Source organism: Drosophila santomea, chromosome 3R, assembly GCF_016746245.2.
Source record: "Drosophila santomea strain STO CAGO 1482 chromosome 3R, Prin_Dsan_1.1, whole genome shotgun sequence".
NCBI classification, from domain to species: Eukaryota; Metazoa; Arthropoda; class Insecta; order Diptera; family Drosophilidae; genus Drosophila; species Drosophila santomea.
In genome coordinates this window covers 5,077,966-5,090,575 of record NC_053019.2, presented here as the reverse complement: position 1 = coordinate 5,090,575, position 12,610 = coordinate 5,077,966, and the positions used below count along the sequence as shown (strand labels likewise).

Sequence of the window (12,610 nt, the reverse complement as noted above, 5' to 3'; positions counted from 1 at the left end):
TCTCACCACAGAGTACCTGCCACACGGCATTGGACACCTGCCGGGAAGATCCGTCCTGCTCATCGTCGTTGCAGCCAATGCTGACGCACTGTGAGCTGCACCGGTGCAATCGCAACGCGTGCATGTCCTCGCTGCAGGCCTTCTACAAGGGCCCCCACGAGGACCTCAATCTGGACATCGCCTTTTGTCTATGCAAGTAAGTGGCTGGGCCACGGAGTGGTACTGGTGGTGCAAGATGCAGGAGAACCAACCAACCCATTGTTCGATTGGTTTCAGAAAAACAAGCAGCAGCAGCCAGCAGAACGGCAATGGCAATCGGCACGACATGTGCATGATTGCGCAGGAAAAACTGCATCCAGTGTGCGCGCAGCGACCGCCCGATAACAGTAATCCGGCCAGCTCCAATGGCATTTACTACCATCCACCGCCCGCCTGTCACGTGGTCGCCGACAGCTGCAAGGAGGACCGCGAGTGCAGGTGGGTCATGGGTAGAGGGTATGGGTTAAGGGTCGAGGGTCATAATTCAAAAGTCGGGCGTTAAGCGGAACCGGAAATATGGGCGATGCAATGTATATTTCCCGAATGTGATGGTGTTCGGTTCGTGACCCGGGCGTAAGTCTGGAAAGCTTTAATTGCGTTGCCTTGACAGCAATAGTTTTATATTCAAATTCCATAATTAACATTATTCGGGTTGAAAAAACGCAGCCTATTGAGGGATATATTAGCTAGCAATTATGAGTTTTGTTTTTAGTGCTTTAAAGTATGAAAGTTATTTATTGAATAAATTGTTTACTAATATACATGTATGTATGTGTCTCATAATATAATTAGTCGGTCTCTTTAATATTATAGATTCAATTAATTTTTAATGATCAATAAATATACTGTTCCCTAGACCAAGTTACGAATTTAAAGTTTAGCATAAGCATTTGACTTCCTTTTCTTGTGCGGAACAACGCCAACCCATATTTGAATTTTTTTTTTAAACTTTGAAAATCTCTTCATATATTCTCACAATATATAAACTGCCAGAACCATGTTTCTAGGCTTAACCCAAATTCAATTAAATCAAATTGAGTTTCAGCGACATATACTTGGGCGCGCCTAGATATCGAATTAGAGGTGTTTAGCCACGGCAAAGTCTGCGAAAGCCGCAACTTTGTTGGCACTTAGGCGAACTCGTTAAAATTGACACCGTAGAACGGCGGGTTAGTTGGCCCTTGGCTGCCGGAGCACGGTACTCCGAAATTCCGTAGTTGCCGCCAAGCGGGGCATAAAATTACCAGTTTGCCGAGGGCACCTCCTCAGTCTCCGCGGAGCAGCTCTTCATTAGGCGACGGATGCTGAAAGTTGCAGCCAGACCGCGTGAATGTGTCAAACACAAAGTTAAGTTATAAATACGATGGTATGCTGATACTGAGGCTGATGCACCCCACAGCTTCCATCTCGGATGCACACATGTTTAGAAGTGGGTGGTCGGTGGTGTTTGTTTGCTTGTTGTCATGTTACGGCTGAACGACCGCAAAGTACGTGGTCGTAGCTGTGGCTCTGGAAATTAATTGCCTTTTAAGTGAATCGCACTTGCTTTGGTAAACAACTAAATTGGGCTAATGACGCTCATTTTGTATGCTTCAACCGAGGGATGGGACAAAAGCAGGCGGAGCTGGGTCCTCCGAGAAGTTACAAGCAACGTGTAGAGTGCTTATGTTGACTTATTACGTATACGACGCGTTGTGCGCCAACACGTGCCTTTTGCGAACGTGTTTCCGGCGGGTAACGCTCATTTGTTTGGCTGCCATCGAAGCTCTAGGTTGCACAAAACGTTGCAGGCATTACGCAACCAAGAAAGTGCAGAAAAATCCCGGCGTGCGTCACTCGTAGATTGAGATAAGAGGGTGGAAATTTAGAAATATGCCCTTTTTGCCAGAGCTGCAAAAGTTCTACTGGCAACTGGGAACGGAAAAGTTTCTCAAACTTGAATCCCTAGAAAAACGACCAAGCATTTCTAAAGCATTTTTCTGAGGACGTCATGTAACCTGACAACTAAAGAGATTTTTTGGATCTCTATGAGGTCAACAAGTCAATTGAGTATAGGCAATATAGGATTGGTCAAAATAGGATTTCATTTTTTCATTTAATCTAGAAAGTAGTAGAGAGACCTAACAAGCTAGAAAGCGTCAATACATCGTAATCGTTTGTAGTGTGTTCAACCAAACAATTTATTGTTGTATTCATCAAAATTCAGTTCGTGTAATTTAATTTAAAAGGACACAAAAAAGCTGTGAAACCCTTTATAATGCACAAAAGACTATTAGAAGATAAGAAATATTCATTTCAGTATACGAAAACATCAAAATGTATTAAAATAAGAGGGCCAGTATATTACACGTTTGGAATTGGTTCAATCTTAGCCGTATACAACAATATTGTTGACATATATGTCAGAGATGTTAGCTGCGACCACAATTAGGCAGCATCCTATCAGATTGGAATGTCCAAGTCGTCGCCTTAAGTCGATAAGCTGCAATTGAAATATTACGCATACGTCGCATGACACTTGACCAAAATTCACCTCTCGAATGCCGGAAATTGGAGACTCATAAATTAAGTTGCACTGATGCTCCAGCGGAATGGGCATTCGCCAAAAGACGATGAAATGCCGTACAATGCCGGCACAAATTGGTCAACATCAATCTCAGCTGAGCAAGAAGCTGCACTGCAGGTAACGTCCCACTTATCACCGGAATCTCGGGGGGCACCAGACCTAGAGAACTGCATCTGCAGCTAACTGGCGCATGGCAGGCAGGAAGAGATCGGCAGAGGTACTGCCTCCATGATGGAAATGGGGATGGCAGCTTGTTTCGGAGCTTACTTGTGTTTATAAGTTATAAGTTATAAGCAGAGTGAACCGTGGGAAAATTAGCAATAATTCAAAAGGGTGTCTTTCTTCTAAATACTAAACCATGAAAATCGAAATATTGATAGAGAGAGCACACAAAAACATATAGTTATTTTACTCGATGTACAAATAAATCAAAATAAGTCTGATGAATTTCATTACTTCACCCTTTTAAAATTGTATATTTTTGCGTAACTTAATATGATGGCTTGTACATAATTTGCATTTCCCATATCAGATTGAAGTTGGAGTATTACGAGCAGGCCTGTGCGGTGGATAGCGTGACCAAAAAATGCGCCGGCAGGCCGAGTGGGTGTCGAACAGCAATGATTGGCATTCTGGGCACCATGTTGAGGACGACCTGCGCCTGCCAAGGAACGGATCCCCAGCACCTGTACCAGTGCGTTGGGTGGCGGCGACTGCTCTGGATGAACCCATGTGTGGGTAAGTCAAACGACATACGAGTGCACTCAGAGAAATGTATCAGAACTTGTAAAATATATCTGTAAATACCTTTGTTCCGCCATCCGTCATTGCATTATTAACTCGCGCAATCTTGGAATCTTGACAGTTGAGGCTCAAAAGGACTTCCATATGAAGCGATTGGCTGAGCTCGGTTTCCTCACCACCACAACAACAACGACCACCACGACGACGACAACAACGACGACGACGACCACGCGGGCACCGCCGCCCCCACCTCCGCCCACCACAACAACCACTACCACGACCAGCCTGCAGCCAAAGCAGACGCCAAGGAAGCCAGCGACGCACATCTTCAAGGACGTTATTACGGTAAGCGACTACTTAGGCGTCGGATACTCCCCTTTGAGACCTAATTGCTCCGCAGCGGTCAACTAGTGGTTAAACCCATTCGAATCGCCTCGTTCCGTTCGATTTTAACTAGCACCAACAACAGTTACCTGTTCCAAATGCCTGCAGCATCCCCTCAGTCCGTTCATCTTGCCCAGTTGTCCGTCCGTCCGCCCATCAGTCCGTCCGTCGGTTCGTTTTCTGTTTTCCAATCAGCACTCAATCAGTGGCTCAAATGGAGCGGCGGGGGCGTGGCTGGGAGAACGGCAAAGCGGACAATATGCCACACAACATACCGGGTCAAACCAAAGTCCACAGCCACAACATGAATGCTGCTCCGGATTTTGCCTGTCCTGCGTCCAACACTCGCAAAACGCTTAGGGTTCTCATTTCATAGGTATTAAAAAAATAAATAGGAATTACGAAAAATATTAATAAATAAACCCTTCAATTGAAACAAGCTCTTTTTGTTATCCTAATCACATTTTCTAAGCGATCCTAAAATTGCTTTTAATCGAAACTATTTATTTTAATGTTGTAGTTATATTTCTTTATTACTTTAAGAAGACTTCAAAGCTGCATTAGAATTTGTTTTCTTAGTATCTGAAGAACTGTATTAATACGCTTGGGCATACTTTTCTCCCAGTGTAGGGACGCCTCCTGTTGAAACTCTGTTTCAGTTGCTGCTTGTGACCGAGTTCCTCGGGTTGGCAAACCGACAAAGCAATCAATTCCTGACCTGCAGCCAATGTAGCTGCCTTTGCTGCTAGAGCGGCAGAAAGATTAAGCCCCATTCCCTTCCCCTGTGCCAACACACACCGCAACAATATATATATTCGCATTCGTTTTCAAACTCTTTAACATCTTTTCTCTCCCTACCAAACAATTGCAACAATGAACCGCAAAAACCACGAAAAATGCAAATAAATAAATAAAAATGCGGAACAACAAATATGAAACAAACAACAAAAAAATGAAATAAAATTGAAAAACCGCGAAACGCAAAACCAAACCGAACCGAACCGAACAAAAAATGGCAACAAAAAACGTGGGCAAACCGGTGAAAACGGCAGGCAAAAGAGAAATCGGAGCCAACATCGGTGGAACACAATTATCTCGATCCGCCCGATTCGATACCGCTGCCCAGCGTGAATGTCGAGAGCGGCGGAAATGGCGGAAATGACGATTATCACAATGGCAACGGCAACGGCAATGGACACGGAAATGGAAATGGTAACGGCAATGGCAGTGGCAATGGCAGACGTAAAAATGGCGGAAAGGGACGCGGCGGCAGTGTAGATTTCGATGATCCAGTAATTTTCGCCGACCCAAGGGAAACAACAGAATTTGTGGGCATCAGCATCACGGAGCCGGTAACCACAACAACCACAACAATGGCCACCACGACAACAACACAGCCGCCAAGTAAGTAAATGCCAGTGGGTAATAATATGGACCACCCAGTCAGTTGGACTCGGACATCCAATTGAGCTCGTATCTGTCAGAAAAATGTTATCTCTTTGTCCGTCAATTAGAGGGCACATATTGGCCCGGCATCTAGAGCGTCATCTAAACTTTTCAGCAGCTTTTCATAATTAATACGGCAGGCATATCGAGAAAAAAATCTCGGTCTGATTAAAAGAGAATTTTCCTTTAATGGCATATATTCCATTACTAATATATACTGTAACTGTTACTAAATTTTCAATAAGCTAAGTTGATACCTTAAAGCAGTAAGGTTCAATTTCATAATTTATATTCCTGGCTCAAGAAAAAAAAAATATATTTCAATAGCTATAAGCATAAGTGAGGTAAGATAGTTATTGCCACACTCAATTTTATATTTAAATATCTCCTGAAAGAAGATGAAAGGGCCCAAACATTCAGAAATCAGACGGAATTTTTCTTCGTGCACACACATCACTCATCATTTTTGTTCTTTTGGGTATCGTTTCCGTTTTGAAGTTTTCAACATAATTGATGCGGTGGCTGCGGTTGTTTGGCTAATTGAAAGCATAACTCAGCGGCTGCCGTTATTATTATTTTAATATTTTGTGCGGCAATCATTTAAAATTCAGTATCCGCCATGGTTGTCTCACCCGCCCACATCCAAAAGCAGACCGGAAATGAGTTTGCTTTCGGCCGATGTGGCAATTATTCAAGTGTATGTAGTGCATATGTGCGGCAAATCGCCTGAAAGGACCTCCAAAATGACGTAGAGTCTTGCGGACCTAGGACATTGGCAAATCCGATTAGGTTTTGAATGCCAAACGCACACATATCACTCGACTGCACTGTGATAATACTTCCGTTATTAAAAACCTCCTGCCGAGGACATCGTTTATTGTCCATTCATTTATCACAGGGACTCCGGGGTCGAAACGTGTTTACAAACATCATTAAAAATGTAAATGAGTTTGTTTGTTTGCCCGCCGTCCATCAGTCCATCCGTTTGTCAGTAATTCGGTCAGTTATTCAGTCGGTCCGTTCGTCATCCGTGTGGTCAGCTCGTCCGCTGGAATTATTTAGACACTTGGGACATTCGGCTTTGAATTTTGCATGAAATGTTTCTGCCCGCAGCTGAACCCCTTTGTGTCTCATCTAAAATTGATTTCGCTCGGGTGAGTGAGGCGGAGATTTTAAAACTATATTTAACCATTGTAGCCCACCGACCCCGTTCAATTATTTATGTGCATGTTATGGCGACTTTATTGGCAAAGTTGGGCCTAATAGGGACTTTGATTGGATGGCAAAGCCCCAGGTGCCAGTTAAGTTGCATCTTGGCAGTCTAAAGTGCCCGTTGGTAGTAATTAAAAGGCAAAGTCTTCCACTCCGACTCCCAAGTGTGTATGCAAGTGCAAATTTGTGCTATATAAACACGAATCCCCTTCACCAGTCAGCCAGCAAAAGTTTTTGGCCAGGAAAAACTCGTAATGGCGTTGATGACATGATGAATGCTCCACATGAGTGGCGGACATCCGTTATTTGGGCATGAGTGGCAGGGTCGCATTGTGTACGTTGGCTGCCACCAAAAAAAGCTGAAGGGATGTGTGTCCTCTTGGGTTGGGGTGTCCTCTTGGTTGTGCAAAGTCAAGACCAAACGGACACACTTAAATCCCAACAATGTGGCGCAAATAGAGTGAGAATTAAGTTAAAGGCGTTAAACTAGTTTATAAGCGAAAATCAAGTTTCTGCAAATTAATTGAATCAAATATTGCATTAAATAATTTATTCATATGATTTTGTTTCCAGGAAACTGCGTTGTCCAGCGACCCCGTCAGTCGGATCAACTTATTCGGGAAGGCAGCAGCAAGCGAGTAAGTAAATTATTGCGAAATCAAAAACAATTTCAATTAAATGCCAAATATATTCCAAGCACTTAAGTGTTTTATTTATTAACGCACTTAAGTGAAAACGGCAAGTCTGTAGCCAAATAAGTGTCAAATAATATTTCATTTATTTTTATGCCCGGCCTTGTTGTTCGGAGAGTGCTTTCTGGTGCATTTACATATCTAAAAGTTAAATTGGTCAGTCAGCCGAAAGTTACTATTTTTCCACGGAAAGTGGGACTTAAATCAAGCACGTGGCGGCAAGTGCTAGGTATAAATGGGGATTCATGATATATAAATAGGAATTCAGCAGGCCGAGTGGAGGGGGAAATAAATTTCGCTTTGTTTGCGCACTCACTTAATTATTTCACCGGTCGTATACGTAATGCACCCGCACAATGCCACATTATTCCTTTACTCATCGCGGGGAATTCCTTCGTTGCAGATCTACTCCTTGGACGACGTCGAGTGCAGTGAGCTGTGCAGCTGCGGCGAGTCGCTCATCCTCACCTGCCACGCCCTCTGCGTGCCATTCGCCCCGTGCCGCACCGCCCTCGCCTTCTACAGCCACGCCTCCCCCGCCTACCAGGCGTTCCGCGGACGCTGTTTGTGCTACTCGGGCCGCTTCATCTGCATGAAGCCGCCGCTCGGGGAGTACATTCTGCCAGGTGAGTTGAGTTTCCAGTTCCTCCTTCTCAATTCTCCCCTCGAAAGGATATCAGAGTGTGCCTGGCTGCCCGTCTGCCTTGTTGCGGAGGTCCTGCGGTGGCGTGTCGGGTTCGCTGTGCGTTAAGCACTTAGCGATTATCGCCAGCGACAGGCGATGACGAGGCACGGCTGTCAGGAGAAATGCAGCAGCATTTTTGCGTGTGGCTGCCCGAGAGCTTTTCTAGAATCCTACACTAAGCAAATTTAAATTGTTGAAACGTTTTAAAGTATTAGATTGGATGTAAGCACAACCCAAATGACCTACTATTTTTATTAATCTTTTAAACTTTAAGCTTCTAAAATCTGAAATCCAAGAGGAAAACTAAGCGACAGAAAATCTCGTTTATTTATAAAGCTGCTTATTTAGCTTTAGCTAATATTTTGATACTTTTCTCAAGATCCGCCATATTTGTTCCAAACATAAATCAGATTTTGCCAGCACCCTGAAAAACTTAAGGCCGGTTTTTCGCCAAATGCAGCCCGCTCACAATTCTTTAAAGCCTTTGTCAGAGGGCCTCTTTCTTTGGCGAGTAGCCACTAGCCACTTTAGAGCGTATTTGGCACAAAAAGGGAAAAAAGAAGAGCCACCCATTGTGGCAGCAAGGTTGCGTGGTCCTTGTCCACTTCCCACACGGCACTTGCGTGCGTTCTCGTGCGCGGACTCCGGCAGTAAATTACATTTGCTGCAATTGATGCGGCACTCGCTACATATTTCGTCCCTCTGTTCTCGCTTTCAGGTGGGATTTTCCTGCTGCTCGGATACAGTGCCGCGGATGAGGCGCTGCTGAGGCCCCACACCAACCTGGGGGTGCAGGATGCCGTGCGGGCCCTGCAGCAGTACGTAACCACATACATCGATAATCAGGTAAGCAACCGGTCCGCCGATCGCATAATAAAGTATGGCCAGGAATATATTAATTGCATTCCGACGTTGGTTTACTCATCCCTCTCCCGCCGCAGACGCAGTGCACCCTCACGCTGTTCAATATGACCGAGGAGAACATCATCATTGCTGCGAGGCTGCCGCACGACGGCAAACTGAAGGATATTGAGTTGCTGCGTAAGGAGAAGGTTCGTTGAGATGCCGCGGCCAAAACTCAGATGCGCAGAGAAAAATATTAATGGGTTTGAAGGGCCACTGGCATTGTGTTTCAGTGTTATGGGCTTAAATTTGCTTCTACTATTTTTTTAATGCATTAGAAAACAGTAACTTCATTTAAATGAATACAGTTAAGTTCCGAGTTCCGATAACTCGAATATTAATAACTAACTGCCAATACAGAAAACAATTACGTGTATTACTTTGTTCCTACTTCATTTTGTGGCCACTAGCTCAATTAATTGAATGTCAACTGTATCCACATTTTTGCTTCTGAGTGGAGTTGCACAAACCCATAATATTTATCCGTGTGCCCAGCGTCAGCAAATCCATTTTCCGAACTAATCCAATCGACTCAACCTTAACTGTTTATCTGGCTGTTTGCAGGACGAGTGCACCGCGATACTGAAGACCATCAGTCATCAAATCAATAGCGAGCACAGCGAGCTCCAATCCCACCGACTGCTGAGCATTTTCAAAATGTCCGAAGTCGAGGTCGTTTGGCCCGAGAGCACAAGTGCGGCGGCCAGAAGTGGACATGGTCCTGGCCAGTTTGCCGGATGCCACCGGCTGCTCTACGCGGCCATGCTCGCGCTGGCGTATCTCTCCAGGTGGACAACGCTGCGTATGAGCGATGTGGCTACATGACAGCCACATAGCTGAAGGACTAGGGCCAGGACAATTGCATAACTGTACGTAGTAGAAATTTGTAGGGTGGGATAAACGGTGGGAAATGCGCCAGGCAAAATGCGATACGTGGAACGATAGCGATTACTACAAACTATGAAGATATGGTACATACTTTAGGACGGCGCACATGGCATAGCGTATTCATAATGTGTTGTATACATCTAGTGGCTAGTTCTGTGTTTAGCTGCGATTTTCGTGAAGCTTTGTTGTTGACCTTTGACGATGTTGATGTCTCTTTTGATACGTACATACATATGTGAAGCATTACGGGATATACATACATACATGCAGAAAAAACTTGTAGGACATACGCCTAGAACTCATCTAGTTTAATCTATAATTTAATGTGAAAGGAAACTGCTGTCTACATAATAATATTGTTAGCCGATAACAGAGGCACACTCGATAGTTGGATTTGATGTGGCGTGTACATAGAAGGTATATGCATTAAGTACTATCCGTAGCTAGAGTTTTATACGGTAAACAATAATATGAACTTCTGTCTGTCTGTCCATTCGTCATTATCGCACCCAAACACACACCTTGCATCGCTCTTATTGTTTGCTCTTTGAGCTCTATAAAGTTCTCAGTCGCCTCAATTAAAAAGAATTACCGGCCTTAACAGTGCTTACCTTGTTAAAGGATGTGAGTGCCTCTTCTGGATACGCCCGTTCTCTTTTGATTTTTAATTACTATTTAATGTGGGATGGCCTCCGCCTTTCCAACTTCCTTCTGCCGGGCAAACAAATAATAGTCAGGCGTGCGAATGAACTCATTTAACGTATTCACACTCGCATTCGCGGCTGAGCGTGCAACACGTTATTGTTAATTTATTTCATAGTTTTCCGTTTCGTTTGGAGGTGCGAAAACAATTACGGTTTCATTATCAATTATGCGTTATGCATTTCGATTGTTGCCACAATTTCACCCGGGCAGCTTTTACCGCGACCTCGCCTCGTTTCAACAGGTTTCATTGCTTACCCCGGAATCCAGAATCCAGAGTCCTGAATCCCGATTACCGTTTCAGTTCGCTGTACATACTCTGACCACTTTGAACTCAATTTACGTAAAGAAATACTAACAGTACATATCAATATGAACACCTAACGAGTTTTACACGGAAGCGAAATTCTTACAATGTCCCTCGATTGCTCGAATCTTTTGTACATAGTTCTTTATACCACTATACCACTATACTATGCATAATATTTACAACGATATACAAGAAACAAAAGCACTTGGCTAAATCAACCCTATGAAATATGGTATAAATACTTGATTCACGTTAAAGCAGCAAAGATGAACTGTATATTAAACGAAACTTCAGTTGAGCCTTAAATAAAGTATGCAAGATCGAGGAAATAGCTATTGTAAATAGAGATAGGAATATTATGAACACTTGAGTGAATGGAATATCTTTGAATAATAGTCGAGTGTTTGACTCAAAGACTCACGCTATTCACGCACTACTCACTTTATGTCTAAGCTTGACCATTTGAAGGAAAACTTGTAGCAGTGTGAAATGTGCGCATATTGAAAATGGTCACAATCATGAAAAAATGTCTTCCTTAATGCATATACTCGGCGATATGTATTATGTTTATACACATTAATATATATACACATTCGAACTAATACCTATACGATATCTGGCAAAACCCTAGCCTAGCCTGCGCTTCAGTTAGACAAATGATTATGTAATATAGACACCAAGGGCTAAACCATATCTCTATCGAATATCCTGCAATTATAGCACTGTTAACACAAATTAAATCTAACCGCAACATATCTAAGTCAAATATACCCCTAAATAAATAATTATATATATAAATATATATAAATAATTATACATATGCGTAAAGTTATAAACGTTAGAGAGCATTGAAAACTACTTTAATAGTCTCTAGAGAAAGCATCGCTTTATCCTAAAAGTATGTACGCAGCACAGCAGAAAAGTGTAAAGTTTATTGGAAACCTGCTTCTAGCTAAATATTAGACGAATTTAAGGCTACCCAACCCAAACACTAGCTTATCGGAGCGGAGCAGCTCGTAGGTCGCTAGGAATAGGGAAAATTAGTAGAAATGTTGGGGCATTGGATTTCAGTTCATTTGCTATCCTATCCGTATTGTTTGATGGCCCACGAGTGCAGCAATTAAGTCGTATTATATCGGTGGCAGGTCGACGGTATTGTTTCATCTCATCACCTCACTTTTAGGGTGCAGACAAAGCGTAGCTACAATGTAAAGTACCGTTAAAGTAAACTGATAAATGAAAAGTGAAAAACTGGAAGTGAAAATGAAAAAACAAGAAAAGCAAGAAAAGAAACAATGATGAAAATGATACAAAATAGTCGCATTAATGTAAAAAGCAAGCAACATGCAAAGGGAAAACTAGCACTCAAATAGCAATCTGTAGCATGGATACGTGAATCTGAATGGCATCGTAATGAAACGCAAAACAGAGCGAATACTTTGAAAATTATGCATGAGGAGTACGAGAGCCACACTCCAAGTTTAAAGCTGCAAGTTGAAACCTACATAGTAAATTATATATCAATAAATATACGATATGTTAGGAATGCACACGAGTGCGTGATTTGTAAGTAAGCGGGCTTTATGTTAGCGTAAACAACCGAATTGAGGTATGAAGTATAAAGATAATTTATATATAAATTATGAAATAATGCAAAGCGAATAGAAACCAAGCGATACGTCGTAGCATATTTGTAATAAAAACAATGTAAGTGAAACAACAACAAGAACAAATGCGAAAAAATAAAGAAAACCAAAAAATATAGAACGTAAATATTGGGTGCACTTTTATTTGGTCAGCTGCAATTGCTGTTCTGGTAAGTTCTGTTCATAATTACTTTAAGATGCACACAATAAATGGGTAGGCAATACACTCTTCAAAAAAGGAAGTCGGCTTTAATCGGCTAATACATATGTAGGTAACTAAAGGATTTGGTATCTGTTACTCTTTTCCGTTCTCATTTCTGGGCCACATGGCTCTCGATGTGCACTTCATTATTGACCCCCAAAAGGCTCCCAGCGATCGGCAACTAAGTATGT

General features: G+C 42.8%; 1 protein-coding gene across 4 annotated transcripts in view; it reads left to right on the top strand.

Annotated features, from left to right (window-relative positions):
- LOC120451268 overlaps positions 1-12,344 on the top strand; it is a 73,168-nt gene extending 60,824 nt beyond the window's left edge. For all 4 annotated transcript variants that reach the window (XM_044006284.1, XM_039634802.2, XM_039634801.2 and 1 more), the window contains 10 exons: positions 12-196; positions 277-477; positions 3,138-3,343; positions 3,471-3,694; positions 4,786-5,137; positions 6,965-7,029; positions 7,487-7,709; positions 8,487-8,614; positions 8,710-8,820; positions 9,236-12,344. In XM_044006284.1, coding sequence (XP_043862219.1) covers positions 12-196; positions 277-477; positions 3,138-3,343; positions 3,471-3,694; positions 4,786-5,137; positions 6,965-7,029; positions 7,487-7,709; positions 8,487-8,614; positions 8,710-8,820; positions 9,236-9,496 — 1,956 coding nt within the window. In that variant the 3' untranslated portion in view covers positions 9,497-12,344. The remainder of the gene's footprint in view (positions 1-11; positions 197-276; positions 478-3,137; positions 3,344-3,470; positions 3,695-4,785; positions 5,138-6,964; positions 7,030-7,486; positions 7,710-8,486; positions 8,615-8,709; positions 8,821-9,235) is intronic.
- The last annotated feature ends 266 nt before the right edge of the window (positions 12,345-12,610 follow it).